Here is a 16,827-nt window from a genome sequence, read left to right as displayed (position 1 = left end):
CAGTAGTCAACCCCTCAATCACACGGATTTGGTTTTAATGATGTAGTAAAGATATTGAGTCATGATTGACCCCGTACGCCTTCTCGAATTTTTACATCAGAAAACGATATCAATCTTATTGATTGGTTGAATAAGGATCATTCGCTGACTACGTATTTCGCTCGTGATGTTTTGTGATTGCGGGTCAAGCTCACAGCAGAGAGTCACTAAATATTCACAAACGGAAAGCTGGATATTTCGAGCAAACTTTTGTAACAAAGCAAGTAAAACTTTTGAGATTGTCAAGGTGCATGCTCGTTTAGTGTTGATTTTTAATGCTGCCAGCGCCATGCATAGAGTGGCCCGCAGTTGAAATGCAATAAATTTGAACCAAAGATGTTATAATGTTATAATTGTAATATATGAAAAAGGTTCACAGTGCAGAACCTACCAAGGTTCTGTTGTGAACGCGAACCTCTAAATTTCCGAGGTTCACACACAGAACGCGAACGTGAACCTCAAGTTCACACCATCCCTAGTACATACCCATTACCCACCGTAAGGTGTGATACGTCCATTACGTGGGGTCAGGAGAGGCAAGTGAGGCAATGCTTCACCTGTCGTAAGGATGAATAAACAAAAATTTTCCATCGATGTTCAATTATGAATGACTAGAGCTTGAACATTTTTATTCCCAAAATCACGCAATTTGCATAGTTGTAACCAATCAAAAACGAGGATAGCTATTGCGTTGTTTGTAATTTGAATTTGTAAATGTGAATGTCACTTCCACGGCTGCATTGTCATACAGGCGTCACCATGTCTGTTATTCTCTTTGATCAATCAAGGTATCGTGCAATCCGAGATTTCGAGGCGGGTACACGAATTAGGAAGTGATATTGGTTGTCTGCGCGACAGCAACTTAAAGTTTAGGATTTTGAAGAGGGAGTCGGAGCCCCTATACCTGAATACGTCCGTCTTGGCCTCTCACAGACATGTTTGTATTGCCACGAGAATAATTATTTGGTTGTGATGACAATTTACTAACAAATCACTGCACTATAGTTAAATTGAATCTTATACACTGTAAATCTAAAAGGTGGAGATTTCCTACATTAAAACTGGTTCACCATTCTGACCATTTCTGGTGGAATGCAACTCCACCCCCCATCATGGTGGAAATACTTTCCACCCTATATGGGGGAATACCGTCCCCCTATATGAGGATTACCTTCCACCCTATATGGAGGAATACCCTCCACCCTATATGGGGGACTACCTTCCGCCCTATATGGGGTAATACCCCCCACCCTATATGGGGGACATACCTTCCACCCCAACCTAGCTGTCAGCTGCCACACATCTTTGCTTTATGCAATACTGCAGAATACAAATCCAATTAAAAACATACAAGTATGGCATTTCATGCATTTTATTAGGCGTATTCGAACAGTCATTACTATAGGGTTACCATATTACAGAATCGAAAAATGAGGACAATTTTACCAATGCAGGAAAGTTAGTTGATCAAGAATGACAGCAGATTTTGCTATTTTTTGCTGGAAAACTTTTGGTGTTGAATGGGAGTGATGACTCCAGAATTACCATCTTTTCACTTAAATTTAGTGGTGTTGACTAAAATTAAAAGTAGGCACTTACAATCAACTTCCGAATGACCCGCTCGAACCTCCGTATGGTAACCCTACATAACTATGATGACAGTTCCATTGTTTATGGCAACATATTGGTAGTCCTCACAACGGAATTTGTCAGCTCTACGCCAGGCAGCTTTAGCAGGTATGACGAAATGAAGGTGAGGGTGTGCTTGATAGTCTTCTGAAACTTGATGTTAAATATCCAATGAGCTGCGATCAGAAGAGCAAGTGCTTCATCAAAACTTTCAATGTTTTTTGAGAAGATGAGTCCATCCAAGTGCAGGCTCCATTGCAAATTGTAGACCATCGTTGGATATGGAGAGATAGAAACCTGAAAGATATATTACTATGAAATCTTCGGACTTCAGATCATTATGATATCGAGATAGGTTTAGTACATGGGACAATTTATATTACCAATGCACAAGTTATTAACATGACTTTGTGTCACATAGTGTTGCTCATTTGATTTACACTTTTAAAAATAATCTTGTCAAGTCAGTCTGCTTTGGTCGCAATGAAGTATATATTTCAGTCACGATGAAGTATATATTTCAATCTCATGAGCTCCAATCCATTACTAAAGCTATGCGACGCCTGTACCAGGTCTATGAAACTATTTAATTGAGCAATTTTGACACTTTCTATTGGTAGAAGTTGTTGGGGCATATCAGAAATATGAATTGACTCGTGACTCGGTTATGAAACACTGGTCTACCACTATGGTCATTTACACCGGGCCGGAATTATTTATTTTTCATTCCGTATTTGCCGACTTGTAGCACGGGCCACTTCTAGGAATTTTGTAAGACACCGCTTACACGGATGAGATGTCGAGGTAGAAACCAGACTAGAACTACAACTACTGAATTTTCAAAATCAGCAACTACAACAGTGGTTATCAACCTTTTTGTCTTCTCGGACCCCTTTTGGACCGTTACGGACCCCACGGGAGCGTGCAAAAAATGACTTTTCTGGACCCCCGGTTGAGAACCACTGAACTAGAACTACAACTACTGAATTTTCAAAATCAAATAAAAAAAACCTTAGTTAGTTTACCATCAACTAACTAACTGTTTAGTTTTAACAACGTGTATTATACATAATACATCATCTATCTACGAACAGCTTACCTCTCCAATATGAAGAAAATTGTCATATCCTTCTCCAAACATGGATGGTATACCAACACGCCAATCCACCACTCCATCACCTATAAAGCAGACGCAGGTTATTAGAACCATCGATGATTACTTCTAGTGTTCCGATATTTATTTTGAACGCGTATAATTTTCGGAAATGAATCCAACTGTAACCGGCTGGTACGAGACAATGTTATTGTGAAAGCCACGATTATTGGTGCGGCGCAAGTCAAACAAGTTTCTACAATTGCCTCGCAACGGCAGAAGTTAGAGAGCCACTGCACTTGAGTTCATTCGAAAAAAGTTGTTAGCGGAAAATTTGCAATGCCACACAATTTCATGAAATAATATTCTCACCAAGTAATCCTTGAATAGTCTCGGGAACTTTAGGCCACTTTATCTTGCCTTGAGCTATATTGTAGCAGCTCTGTGTTGTGTGCTTCAAAATATCAAACCCAATCAAGGTTTCAGCCTCTTTCAACATCTTAATATACATAAAATATGATACACCTGTAGCAATGACAATTCATACTATAGACTACTGTACTTACCCATTGAGCATCCCATAGTGATGGATAGGTCAGGAGTATCTCCGATAACTGAGCCCCTTCTAAAACCTGATTTCTGCGGTGTTGGTGGGTCCTCTTCATTCGGTCTAGGAGCGTGACTTGGTTTGGCTCCCTCTTTTGAACTTCTTGTTGTATATCTTTTATGTGATTATCAATGCTGTGTTGCTGTGCTCCGACAAGATCCGGACAGAAATTATCCTGAAAAATTAGAATTTAACTAGCTCATCTCAAAACCAAGATAAAAATTAACTGGACTTACAACCCTGGCTCTTTTGCATCTTGAGCTGCTGGTTTCTTCTTCCTCAATAACATTCCTTCGTTTTGTACCATACTTCTGCTTCATCTGATTCACCAATTTAGCTTGTAACGGTCTTCGATATTCATTGAACTTCTGCTTTAAGGCAATATGCCACGAGCCCTGAAGAAATTGCAATTATTGTTACACTCGACTCTGTAGAGGGCACTAATACCAAAACCAAGAAAAAAAACCTAAACAGCCCGCAAAGTCTGAAAATCGGCATTGTTTCAACAGTGGCAGTGCCACGACACAATGAACATAACAATGGTCAATTTTGTTGAGCGATTGTTGGGAACAATGCCGATTTTCAGACTTTGAGGGCTGTTTTGAGGTGGTTTCATTGCATGGACTCAAGTCGCGATTTTTGGGTGACTCGACTTGACTTAATTCTTTTTTGAAAAAAAATACGTTAAATGACTCGACTCGAATCAATTTTTCATTGCAACTTCGAAGAATAGTTATTTCGAGTATGAGTCCTGATACTTGGCAAAATAGGGCCAGAAACTGTTAAGACTGAGGAAAATTACTGTATTCTGGATGGGAGCCAATCACTTTAGCAGAATTGACAAAAAGTGGATTGAACTGAAAACCTAACATTGAACGTAACGACTTGGACTCGGCTTATCTTGTAGTTATATTCTGGAATTGTGGTTATTGCCTTCAGAAATACATTGAAGCAGCGTACAGTGTACAGGTATAGTCATGACAAAAGAGACCATAGGCGCCGACTTACGAGGTTACGAGGTGGCGCAGGTTCGGACATTTTGATTAGCGAAAACTGTCGCCGAGGCTGCGTAATACCAGCGCGTATTTAATTGTTCACCAGACATCAGTGACTCGCTAATTGAAAGCGTTTCCGGACTCTTAGGCAAGCTTATCATACGCCAAAAATCGTCAACAAGAATAGATTATATCAGGCATGGGCAATGTGCAGAAATTTGTTTGGGCGTCAACACGTAATTCAATTAGTATGTGTTGGCGGCCGTCGATATTGGTGCGTATAATACGCTGATATGAAAACATACATTAGTCCGGAATTCACCTGTAATGGGCGAGGACAGTTTACTATGGATATTTGCCCAGGACTACAGGTACATGCAGCTGACTTACATAGCTGGAATTTTTTTCGTTATTGTCTTTCAAAACTGGATAGTTTCTTAATAATGCCGAGCATACTTCTTGATACTGACGCGCAGTGGGGTACCTGTTAGATAGATCGGCATATAGTTACCTGATATCTATCCAAACTAACGAAATGCATGCACGAGTTTCAAAACAAAATACGATGGATGAATTGAATAGAATAGAATTATACTTACTAAGTATATTGTAAAAGATCTTGAAAGAGAATTGTCCTGATCTCTTTTCTCAGTCTTGATGGAATTACAATATTGCCAGCGCTACCAGGTACTAGGTGTTTGATGCGTTGCACCAAGTATTGAGGAAAAGTTGGGATGTTGTAGACCACAGGCCATCGTTGGTATGAACGTGAAAGTGATGATTCAACTGGATCATTCGTCACAATAGATTCAGATGAATCCAGTAATGATTCAACTGAATCATCCATCACATCACGTTCAGATGAATCCACAGTTAGGGAGTCGTTAGCGATGCAGCTGTCGCAAACGCTTTGTACTTTTTCTTGGAAAATTGGGTATAGAGGTGAAAAAATTGATAATTGAAGTCAAGCCTAAACTCACCCGTAACAAGGACTCTAATCCGATCATTGTCTTTTACATCAGCATCAGACAGATCAACCCAATCAGTAAACTCCGTATCATAACACTGAATATTCAAGAGTTCCGGCGCCAAATCAAATTTCAGTGCAACAGATGATGGTATATCCTCTTTTGTGCACACATTAATGATCTTGTTGTTGGTATTGAATGTAACTAAAAGTCTCATAATTATTTAGGACTGAAATTACAAATTACAATTAGTTTTCAATTACATCTCACACCAAGTGATCTAAACGGACATGATGGTGGTCATCGACTGCGTAGGCATCTAAAGGTACAAATGATTTTTCATCGTCGGAGTAAAGCAAATATTTCACTTCAGAGTTTTCCACAATGTGACTGTGAATTTGTCTAGAAAAGAAAATTGTGACGCCAGAAAGATATCAGAAGAGTTCCTTTCATTCAAACAATGAAAATCCAAATTGTAAATATGCAGCTACTGCATGATGGTAAAACTATAAATACAGAACCAGTTTGAATACCCAATAGCTCTATACCTATGGTATGCATGAATATAAAAATGTACTCTTCCTAGATTATTTCTTGCATTATAATCACCAGTTGGCTTACTTGAATTACCTTCCCACCAAACAAGATATCAGCAGAAAAACAGTATCGGGTCATCAGATGCATCATTCTCATCTCTCAGGTACTGCTAACTGCTTATGGCAAGTTCATTGTATTTTTAGTCACGAGCGATACCGGTACTTAATACGAAATCGATTAAACAGATGGCATAACTTATGAACTAAAATCAACAATACTCATAATTGTGATTAACTCAAAATCAATGAATATAAATATCTTTTTCTGTCGACTGAATGACTGACTGACGGCGGAGAGCGCGCATCGCGTACATTCGAAATTGCCAGAGTCCCGGATGCTGAATTAGCGCCGGTCACGGTTCATTGGTGAGAATGTTGGCAATAATAATATACGTTAAAGGTTTTGGATATGCTACAGTCGTGAAGGACATTGAAATAATCATCACAATCCATTATTAATATTCAGATATTTTCAAATTTACTAATCCCTTTACTGGTTTAACCACTTGAACAAAAAATGTTTAAAATTTTATCAATATTCCCAAACGCACGCGACTGTGACTTTATATTGAGTGAAAAAACAACACTCGACTCGAAATTCATGTTTGATGACGTTATTAACTAGAAGCCAGTATCGACTGTCATGTTTTAATTAGGCAATACGACAGTTTGCGAACAGTCATTTCTGATTTCCACCATGTCAATAATTGTTTTCCACCAAATAGGGTAGACTATTGATTCCTCCCTCTTTCCACCCTCTAAATTCCTCCATATGTGGTGGAGATACGGTGGATAAAAGGAGGAAAAGTATCTTCCTCCATTTTCCTACCATTTTTTCCACCTTTTAGATTTACAGTGTAGAGAGGATTTATATCTGAAACTGAAAATTGTCAATCGGCTCGTCACGAATTTCTCAACATAACAGCTATTTCAACTTCCGAGTGACAGCAAGTTGGCTTGCTTAGTAGGGGAGTCACCTACTTTCGAAAAATGCAGTATATACTTCTGGTTTAATTGTGCTATTTTTAGGAATTGGAACAACGCCAAGTTTATTTGCATGACTTATGATTCTTGACAGCATCCCGAAGACGAAGTAATCGATTGTCACTTTGCTAATATGACCTATTTACTTTCCGAAGGCCGCTACAAAAGCAGAACTCAACACAGTAGGCTATACACCAGTGCAGCTTACCCGAGTCATCATGCTATCTTGAGGTCAGCGACAGGGACTCGAAATGCAACAATCATGTTTACTGGAATCAACTTACCCAGTTGCACACTACTTCCAATGGTTTATATCGATAATCTATAGTCTTCATGGTTACGTAATCGATGTTATGCTGCTCACCTGAGATCACGTGACGTCGCCGAAGAGAGAAATGCCTCGACTTGCATATGACGATATAATGTGCAATGGACAGCACCGTAATCGTCCATAGATTTGCGACCCCTATAAATATTTTGGATGGTTTAGTTTGGTATGCTGGTAAGACAAAGTTTATAGCGTCAATCCATACCAGATCGAATTGGTGATGAGTGACGAAATTGGATGAGAGAATAAGTATAACTCATCTGAATCTCGAATCGTCCTTTCATCCAAGATCTTCGTATGATATTGCTATTTACTATTTCACGTTTCTATTACCTTGTACGATCAATTTACATTTACAACCCTATAGCGCCGACATGCATGCATTGGCATAAACACAGGGTGTCAATTTACGACCCAAGAGGCACATTGTCTTGGCACGCATAAAACTAGAAAAGGCTTCAACTCAACTTACTTAGCATATAATCGCTTCAACACTAAAAATGGCGAATATGTGATTCAGCGTTGCGCAAAATGATTTAAATCTTATTACTCGATATTAGCCACTGATTCACTAGATATACATCCCAAATTAAAACTCCGAAAATAATTTATAGCTTTCCCATGCTTTCATGACACAAAAATTCATAAGTTCGTGCGCGCACAAACGAGTTAAAGTAACGGTTCGCAATTAAAGACTACATAAAATTTCTGTGGTGGGCTTGGGAGATGTGATTTTCTGCAATAAAAATGAGATTGAGACCACGGCGAGCAAAAATTGTTTTTCGCCACCGTAAACAATCGTTGGATAGCATGAGATAGAACAGTCCTTTTTGAGCACTATGCGTACTTTTTATGCAAAAAACATCATCCGCACTATAACCTACCGAAAATGATTAACTGCAAGCCAATAGCAGCTCAAGGGAACATAAATGAAGGGCATTATTAAGAGCCGAGATAATAAAGTTAGCTGATCCGGGAGAATGCTAATTATGTGATTGTACACTGCTAATCGGGTCGCATTTTAGGCGGAGATAATGAAGTTGGCTGATCCGGAAAAATGCTAATCGCGTGAATAAATACTGCTAATCGCGACGCCAAGAAGTTGGAAAAGGTTACGCGCGATGGTTAGTCGTCTAATCCAGTGGTTCTCAATCTTTTTCACCTCGCGGACCGGTAAAATTTCAAAAAATGCCTGGAGGACCGGTGAACTTTCAAAATTGAAATGAAGCCCAAATGTAAAGTATGCAACCGTTTTTTGCAATTTTATGATGCTAGAAAGTGACATTTTGAGGGTTTGATCGTAATTAATTATCTTCATGATCACATCCATGTGATTTTATGGTAGTGAGTCTGCTTAGTCGCGTTAAAATTGCCTTGTCCAGATAAACGTGCTACCGCCGATAGTCGTTTGCAGTCTTTCGCGCCAAAGGCCGTGGGTTAAACCGATCACGCCAACTCGAATAATATTTATATCTTTGACAATATCGCGAGAAGAAGCGTTTCGGAGTCTAACCAAGCACCCTGTCGAGCTACGGCTTGCTCATTGCCCACTGCCACCATACGCAGGCTACTCTGGCAAATACGAATACAATGCGTGTCGCAAGAAAACACCTTACAGCAGCTATACCGGTCATCCGTAAATCCGGGCCGCAAAAGCACTTCGTCAATCCACCCCCAAAAACGGTAGTCTTGGGCCTCCACAGTGCGATAAGCCAAGTTTCCGGGGGCTTCGGCCCCTGACCCCGCAGTTGGGTGGATGTACTGTACCTGTACTGTACCTGTACTTGCGAGCACATTCATTCTACTCGGTGTACGTAGAGAGTTCATGTAGCTTAATCGCGCCCATAGCGAAAATTTTGGCGCTTCTTCAGTATACCCCCGAGGTCAAGATTTATAAACGGAAAATTTTTTTTTCTTGTTTGGTATTGGAATGGGATTTGAGTTGTGGGTGCTGGAGATTAGGGTTGGAAGTGGGTTAGGGTTATGGTTTTGGTCAGGGCATCCCAATATTAGGGTTGCGAGTGGGAGATATTAGGGTTGGCATATGACGGATGTTAGGGTTGGGGGATAAAATATATTAGGGTAGGGGGTTTCGGACGTTAGTTCGAGGATTTTATCACATCTAATCCTCATATCCTTCACGCGAAATCCTAAAATACGTCAGTCACGCAACCCTATTATCTGCCATCCCCTAACCCTAATATCTTTCACCCACAACCCTACGGTTGCGGTCTGGCACAAAATGAATTAATCGAAAATTGCGCGAACTGTGCTGTTTTGCGATGAGGCAGCTCGTATCTGTTCTGTACTTGTCGCTCGGATGTCGTCAAAGCACACGTCTTGAACTTTAAGTCAAATCGAACATGTTTCCAGCCCTACTTTTACCTCGCGAAATCCTGAATCAGTTTAAAATCTGATGTTTTATTTATTTTATCAATGGACAAGCATTCAACATTGCATCTTGAAAATATGGTATAGAATTGTAATATACCTGCCGGACCGGCAGGAATGTCGTCGCGGACCGGCACCGGTCCGCGGACCGGCGGTTGAGAACCACTGGTCTAATCGATATGTCCCGAGTTTTCAATCAAGTGGCGTTATCCGTTACATCATAATGCGAAAACGCGTAATAGGCTGTCAGTTGTCGATTTGTTGAATGAAACAGCATCCTGCTGATAACCATACTGCCACTGTAATAGGAACAATTATCATCATCGCCAAACGAAAGTCGTGTCAAATTAGTACCGTACAGCTAAGAAACGGATTATAGAATATTGATATCGCTCTGCAATCGCGGGTACTTAATTCGTTGATTGTTTGGTGAAGCCATTACCTAGTTGACAATCGGTAGGTCATTATCGGAAATATTTTTGCGTAGGAACGGTACGCAGTTATCGATAGTTTAATCCGGTTTGTTAAATCATGAGATTAACACCAACTTTATGCGCTGCGATCTACCGATTTCCTTAATCCTGGGTTGATAAATCCTGACGAACGGGATGATCGATTTCATTGCTAATCCAACTTTATTATCTCCGCCCTAAAAATTGGGTTCATCATTTTCCTCTAAGGTTGCATGTGTAGACCCTACCGTCTATTCGGATTGCAAGGCTGGCGCTATACATCGGTGGCAACCATTTCGGCAACTAGGCATATCAATATCGAAGGTTTTGACCCACCAGCGACGGTCAATAATGGCTTAAGTTTTATCATCACCGATCATTCTGGTACCGCGCTTTGCACATCCGCATGTCGGCGTAAACGACATACCTTCATGTCACACGAAATCACGCGAAGAAGTATTTTTTGCAGGAAATTAAAGAAGTATTACATGCATGTTAAAATATCGCTCTGGTGCCGTCGCGACCCAAAATTATAGTCTTCGTGTCGCAAAGAAAAACTTTGGGATTGACTGTACCTAAATATTAGGGATGGTGTGAACCTCTGAAAGGTTCAGGTTCGTGTGAACGCGAACCTTTTTAAAAGGTTCTGTGCGAACGCGAACGTGAACTTCATGACGTCACGTGACGTCATATTGCTAATTCTAACCCTGTCTTTCAATGAAGTGATAGCCTATATTAATGTACGCGATACCTAGCGATGACTCGGGCCACATAATGCCACAATGCTGAAGTACATATTGGCGTTTTAAACGTAGCTAAAAGTATCAACTAAGGCAATCAAAGGATATAATACTCCCATAAAATCAATATCTTTCGTCGCTTTGCCAACAATTTCGACGAAGACTTACCAGGGAATAAAAGCCTTCGCCTTAACGGTCTAGGCCAGACCGGACAAGGTAGGCCTATTCGGCGTCTGAGTATTGCTACATTGATATTGAGCAGAGTGTAAAATGGGATCCTATACTTGCTACCGATATTACCCCATCGACAAATTATATAGCCGTAGCCAACACCTCAATCGCACGGATTTGGTATTAATGATGCAGTAAAGATATGAAGTCAAAATTGACGCCTGCTACATTTTTACATCAAAAACGATATCAATCTCATTGATTGGTTGAATAAGCATCATTCGCTGCTGACTACGTATGTCGCTCGTGATGTTGTGTGATTGCGGGTCTAGCTCACAGCAGAGGGTCACTAAATATTCACAAACGGAAAGCTGGATATTTCGAGCAAACTTTTGTAACAAAGCAAGTAAAACTTTTGCGATTGCCAAAGTGCTCGTTTAGTGTTGATTTTGAATGCTGTCAGAGCCATGCATAGAGTGGCCCGCAGTTGAAATGAAATAAATTTGAACCAAAGATGTTATATTGAAGTGAAAATTGTAATATATGAGAAAGGTTCACAGTGCAGAACCTACCAAGGTTCTGTTGTGAACGCGAACCTCTAAATTCCCGAGGTTCACACACAGAACGCGAACGTGAACCTCACGTTCACACCATCCCTACTAAATATGCTATTAAGTTTATTTAGATCATTCCACGTCAGAAAAATTACGAAATATATGCACGATTTCATCAGCACCACGTTTTTCATCCTCGCTGTAATTTTTGTTCCATGCACGTCCGTATCATCCAACAGTTTGAAAAGCAAAGATGTAGAACACCAATAAAATTATAGAAAAATAATATTTGGACAGCTATTGGTTGTCGAGAAAAGTCATTGAACATACATAGTCCGTAGGTATTCAATGCTACCAAGTAGCAATGATGCAACCACCTAAATGTGTGGATTTGTGTGAACTTCAACGCACGGCGTCACAATGCCAATTGAAACACAGATCGTTTTACTGCATGTTATTATTATTATTGTTATTGCTGAAGAGAGTGACGCATTTCGCCAGTAACGCCAGGTGCTACACGGACTAGAAGATGCGAGCGGTATACAAAATTATCGACAATTACTTTTGCAATAAGTAATTTAGAGAATTTACCGATCGGAAGACCGCTACTATTGACACACAATGCGGGCCAGTACAGATTGACAAATATCTGACACACGACAGAACGACTCCGCGTCACGAAATAACATTCCGGGGACAGTCGTTGAATTTTCATTGTTGCAGCGATCATTTTCGGTTGCATATATTTTATGTGCAAAGCACGTATAGCCGTGACGGAAGGGAACTAATTCTATCATTTACAACCAAAATCAGGTGTGCTATTGCAAGCAAAATTCTCGAGAATATTAGGGTGTTTTGCTAATTAGGGCTCACTTTTTTGTCTAATGTTCTTTTTCTCTGTCATCGACGTGCATGGAGCGGTATTAAGTTGAAGTACAAGAATTTTCTATAAAAATGTTACCATCATTGTATAATTATAATATTTCACCAACTTATTCACCGGGTAAGATGAGTTATGGGAGTTTTATTGAAAATGCCAACCTTGGAATTGAAGATGTCAGCATACCGAAGACGAGCATGAACCGAACGTGCGTAGCATCGCTACTACTAAATATTTCCTTATGGCAGGAGTCACCCACACGCGGCCGGCGAGGTCATATTTTGTCACCCGCCAGCTGATTTAGAAATTCGGAAGAACGACAAGTAAAGTATTTTGAAATACGAAATTTTATTTTTGTTCCAAAAAATTGTTGTTGTTGTCCCAAAATAAGCTATTCGTCTGAGCCAAATATCATTATTCCTCACTAGCTGAAACGGCTTCGACGCTGCCAACGGCATGCCATCGAGGGAGGATCTGCCGATATCAATTGGCATATTGCCTCGAAGTTTAATGACCCAGACAATGCCAAGACCAAGACGCAAAGAAAACGGTATAGGGCTTTCCCACATATGATAAAGCTTTAGGAGGAGGCAGTCTTTCTGCTATACAGCTATAGTAACGTATCTCGCCAGCCCCAATATTGATTCCATAGTGTTTATTCGATGAAAACTGTTGTCAGGTATCGTGCGCAGCTCTTATTTCAAAATAAAACGATAGTGATTATCACGATGTTTCTTGTTGTATTTGTACTACTTTTATAAATGTACTACAGTCGCCAATGTTGAGGAGCACAGCGCTGTATTGGCGTAAAGTTTTAAAAACGTGGTTGCTAAACTTGTTGCTTTTTTCTCAATATTGCATTCTTGCGCCCCGCGGCCATTGCGAAATTGGAAAAGTGAACCACAACCCGCTTTGAGTTTGCGTCCCCTGCCTTAAGGGTTTATCTGTCCATATATATATCGATAACACCCACCTAACATTCCACAGGTGAAAACGTAAATCATACAACCCAAATTTCCGAAAATCTGCTCCCCGAGCGCGTTTACCGGGATGACCAAGCACGCGCTCGCAGTCGTGCCGAGTAGGTTCGATACGCACAGGTTTAAGATGAGGTAGTTCAGCGGTGTGCGAAGGCTCTGTAATGGTGAGGATAATGGCGAGTAGAATGGGTGTCGACATTTGGGCATGTCGCGCATTAATGACGCATAAGTGGTCAAATTATTGTCAGCTTCGCTACTCTGGTCGAAATGGAGGTATGGGTTTCCAATAGGTAAACTCTTTTCGAATAGAGCGTATTTCCACCCGTGTACCACTCCTAATATGCGGATGTGAATATACACCCATTCTACACGAAACCACAAATTATACTGCGGTATAAATCGAGTAAAACATTTTAATCCAAATTATATACATGCAGGTACGGAAGTACGGAGGTATGTACGTAGTCACGAAGGATTTATGATCGCTATATAATTATGAGTTAGGTTCAGACGAAGGTATGAGGTTCAGACGAAGGTATGAAATGAATGTGCTGATATGACCCCATGTGACTTCGACAACATATTCACGCGCCGTGATTGAGGCAGTTGATTATTAGAGTGGAGTGAAAATGACTTTTTTTTTCAAATCGAAAAAAGGGCTTCCTCAATCCTGATAAATGACCTAAAACTTCAATAAAAAGTGACTTCAGGATGTTGCCCCCATTTTCCAGCCGGCAACCCCCCAATTTCTGCACGTGGGGGGGTAAAATGGCCCATCTCGGCAACCGCTGGTCGTAGCGTCATGATATATAGCTCAAAATCTGTGGAAGCATCATGTTTCTATCTGTCTTCAGAAGAAAGTTTTCTCTATTGTGAACACAAAATGAGTTATAGCCAAAAAACAATATATACGCACATTTTTGTTGAAATTCAGCATTTATTCTGACGAATTGTGATCTGTCATCAGTTTTTTTTAAAGAAAAGTAACACACTGACAATACCGAATACTGGGCCCATATTACAAATATATTCACAACACAGTCCTTTTAAGATCGGTTTAAAACATCATAATGAAACACTCACATTTAACGACTCATTGAAAATGCATTCTTTTGTCAAGTTTTTTCATCAGTTTACGAGACTTAATTTTTCGGCGAACGAAGCCATCTCGTCTTTGAAATCCCGAAACTTGTGCTGATGCTTCTGTTACGAGCTTTACATGTTGTTCCACTGTTTGATTGTGGCATGGATGAACCAAAATCAGAGGCTTCTCGCGGCATTCTTCCAACTGTGCATCAGTTAAGTGCTCAATCGCTGGAGGAAGTTGTTGATATAAGGTTCAATATCAACCAACTCGTGGTATGCCTTTGCTTCCAAGTTCAACTATGGGACACAGAATAAACGAACAGGACCGCAGTTCAATTGGTTGGAACTGCTATGACTCTCAATGTCCATAATTGAATTTTGTTCAGCGGCATGTTTTCGAATCACCAGGACCTTATGGTCACACCCAATTGAAAAAAACTACTTGGAAGTGTATCTTGTTGGCCAGTTACTCAATTCAAAAAGCTCTCGCTACCACGTAGGGCCTTGCCAAAGCTCCCATCGGAAATTGTTAATGACTTAAGTAAAGACCAGTTATATGCTTATGAATGTGCTGGGCAATTATTCAAGGAAATGCTGATGATGATCTGGCTTACTTGGAGGTTGGACCAGTTTCGCATTCAAGATGGCTAACTTTAGGATGCAGTGTAGAGTTTTACGGTAATATGTAACAGTTGATGAACCGCCTTTGAACCTGGAGATTCTGGTTCGTTTTTGTCTTGAAGTATATTTTCCGACTTGGTTTGAGATCAAGCGAAACAAACATATAACACATGGATCCTGAATAAACTTCTTCAACTTGATTCAACAGGTTTTGAATTTCTCTTACGGAAACGTTCGGAAAATTGCTTTGAATGTGGTGATAAGAAACGGTTATTTCGCATACCCCGAAAATATTATGATTGCAATGCTGGTAGATGATAATGAAGACATACGAAATAAGGGTGTGACCATGGTGCTTGCGTTTCGAAAGCATGCCGCTGAATAAAATTCACTTGTGGACATTGAAAGTCATAGCAGTTCCAACCAATTGAACTGCGGTCCTGTTCGTTTATTCTGTGTCCCAAAGTTGAACTTGGAAGCCAAGGCATACCACGAGTTGGTTGATATTGAACCTTATCAACAACTTCCCCCAGCGATTCAGCACCTAACTGATGCAGAGTTGGAAGAATGCCGCGAGAAGCCTCTGATGTTGTTTTATCCATGCCACAATCAAACAGTGGAACAACATGTAAAGCTTGTAACAGAAGCATCAGCACAAGTTACGGGATTTCAAAGAAAGTCACTTTTTATTGAAGTTTTAGGTCATTTGTCAGGATTGAGGAAGCCCTTTTCTCGATTGGAAAAAAAAAGTCATTTTCACTCCACCCTATTGATTATCCTGTAGTGGTTGTGGTTCAGACCTCACATTTTCAAAATACCCAAATCTCTACGTCAAATATTGGATGGTAATAATTAAGCATTTTTTAGTCAGTACAGATTCACTTCGATTGGGGTAGGCTGTATGTGGATTATAAAGTGTTTTTTATGTAGTTCAAAAACCAGTCACAAATCTTGAATCTAATACAGAGAGTTGTTGTCGCTGACACAAAGCAAATGACTAAAACTATTTTTCTTCATCGATATATCTCTCGTCTTGCAAAAGTGAGAGAAGCACTTCGGGTTCTATAACGGCGGAAAAATCGAATCCATCAGGTTCAATGATAAATTGCAAGAATTGCAGAAAACATAGTTTCTTTCATCCCGGCAATGGACGATAATCTGTGAATTCTGTGTTACAGACATACTGCTCGCATCGAAATATTAAGGAAAAAGCTTTTGGTTGATTTACCGAAGTTAAAACAGACAAGATTCTGTTTAACAGCCGAGTTTTAAAATATGAACTGTCTTCATTATCATGGGCGGTAAATTAACCACTTTGGAAGAGACATTCACGTTAAGGTTGTCCAAAATTTGGAAAATCTTACAAATCCTCCGTTGTAATGTCTTATTCTATAGATTATTGATAAAAAACGACACTAGGCCTAAAAGAAGCTCACAGGAAGGCCGTTAAGATTTCGTGCAAAGCGTTTGAAAGTAGCTGCCGAATAATGGGCGTGCCACCGACCATGGAACGGCGAGAATACTAGTAATCACGAAGCCACGACTCCTGATTGGCTAATCGGCTATGCTCCAATGACCACGACAGTAGCTGCTTGATGATTAGGTGATCAAGGAGTCTGCTAACGGCGGCGATTGTGAAAGCGCATTGTATGTAGGTTGACAGATAATGATTTAGGATTGATTCAGGGTATGTTGAGGTACGAAATACATGAC

The 16,827-nt window shown here is 40.2% G+C and overlaps 2 protein-coding genes across 2 annotated transcripts in view; both read right to left on the bottom strand.

The window, feature by feature from the left end:
• Positions 1-1,397: 1,397 nt before the first annotated feature.
• LOC145458673 (uncharacterized) lies at positions 1,398-6,151 on the bottom strand. The gene is made up of 7 exons (XM_080337119.1): positions 4,963-6,151; positions 4,754-4,847; positions 3,605-3,763; positions 3,328-3,543; positions 3,134-3,260; positions 2,768-2,847; positions 1,398-1,965 (listed from the first exon to the last, which is right to left on the bottom strand). Exons 3-7 carry the CDS (start codon positions 3,686-3,688, stop codon positions 1,711-1,713), a joined length of 762 nt encoding a protein of 253 aa, XP_080193245.1. The 5' UTR covers positions 3,689-3,763; positions 4,754-4,847; positions 4,963-6,151; the 3' UTR covers positions 1,398-1,710.
• LOC145458756 (rhodopsin-like) overlaps positions 5,346-16,827 on the bottom strand; it is a 321,540-nt gene continuing 310,058 nt past the window's right edge. The window contains exons 8-9 of the mRNA XM_080337226.1: positions 13,401-13,563; positions 5,346-9,929 (exon numbers count right to left, since the gene is read on the bottom strand). Coding sequence (XP_080193352.1) covers positions 9,877-9,929; positions 13,401-13,563 — 216 coding nt within the window. The 3' untranslated portion in view covers positions 5,346-9,876. The remainder of the gene's footprint in view (positions 9,930-13,400; positions 13,564-16,827) is intronic.

The sequence above is a fragment of the Botryllus schlosseri genome, chromosome 2 (assembly GCF_051294905.1).
Source record: "Botryllus schlosseri isolate E-star chromosome 2, Bs_hap1, whole genome shotgun sequence".
Classification (NCBI taxonomy): Eukaryota; Metazoa; Chordata; class Ascidiacea; order Stolidobranchia; family Styelidae; genus Botryllus; species Botryllus schlosseri.
This window is presented reverse-complemented; position numbering and strand designations above follow the sequence as displayed.

Excerpts from the sequence above, each read along its gene's own strand:
- LOC145458673 (XM_080337119.1), bottom strand. The coding sequence starts at position 3,688 with ATGAAGCAGAAGTATGGTACAAAACGAAGGAATGTTATTGAGGAAGAA. Across the intron at positions 3,544-3,604 it reads GATGCAAAAGAGCCAGGGTT|GATAATTTCTGTCCGGATCT; the intron begins GTAAGTCCAGTT and ends CTAATTTTTCAG. Across the intron at positions 1,966-2,767 it reads ATTTTCTTCATATTGGAGAG|GTTTCTATCTCTCCATATCC; the intron begins GTAAGCTGTTCG and ends TATATCTTTCAG.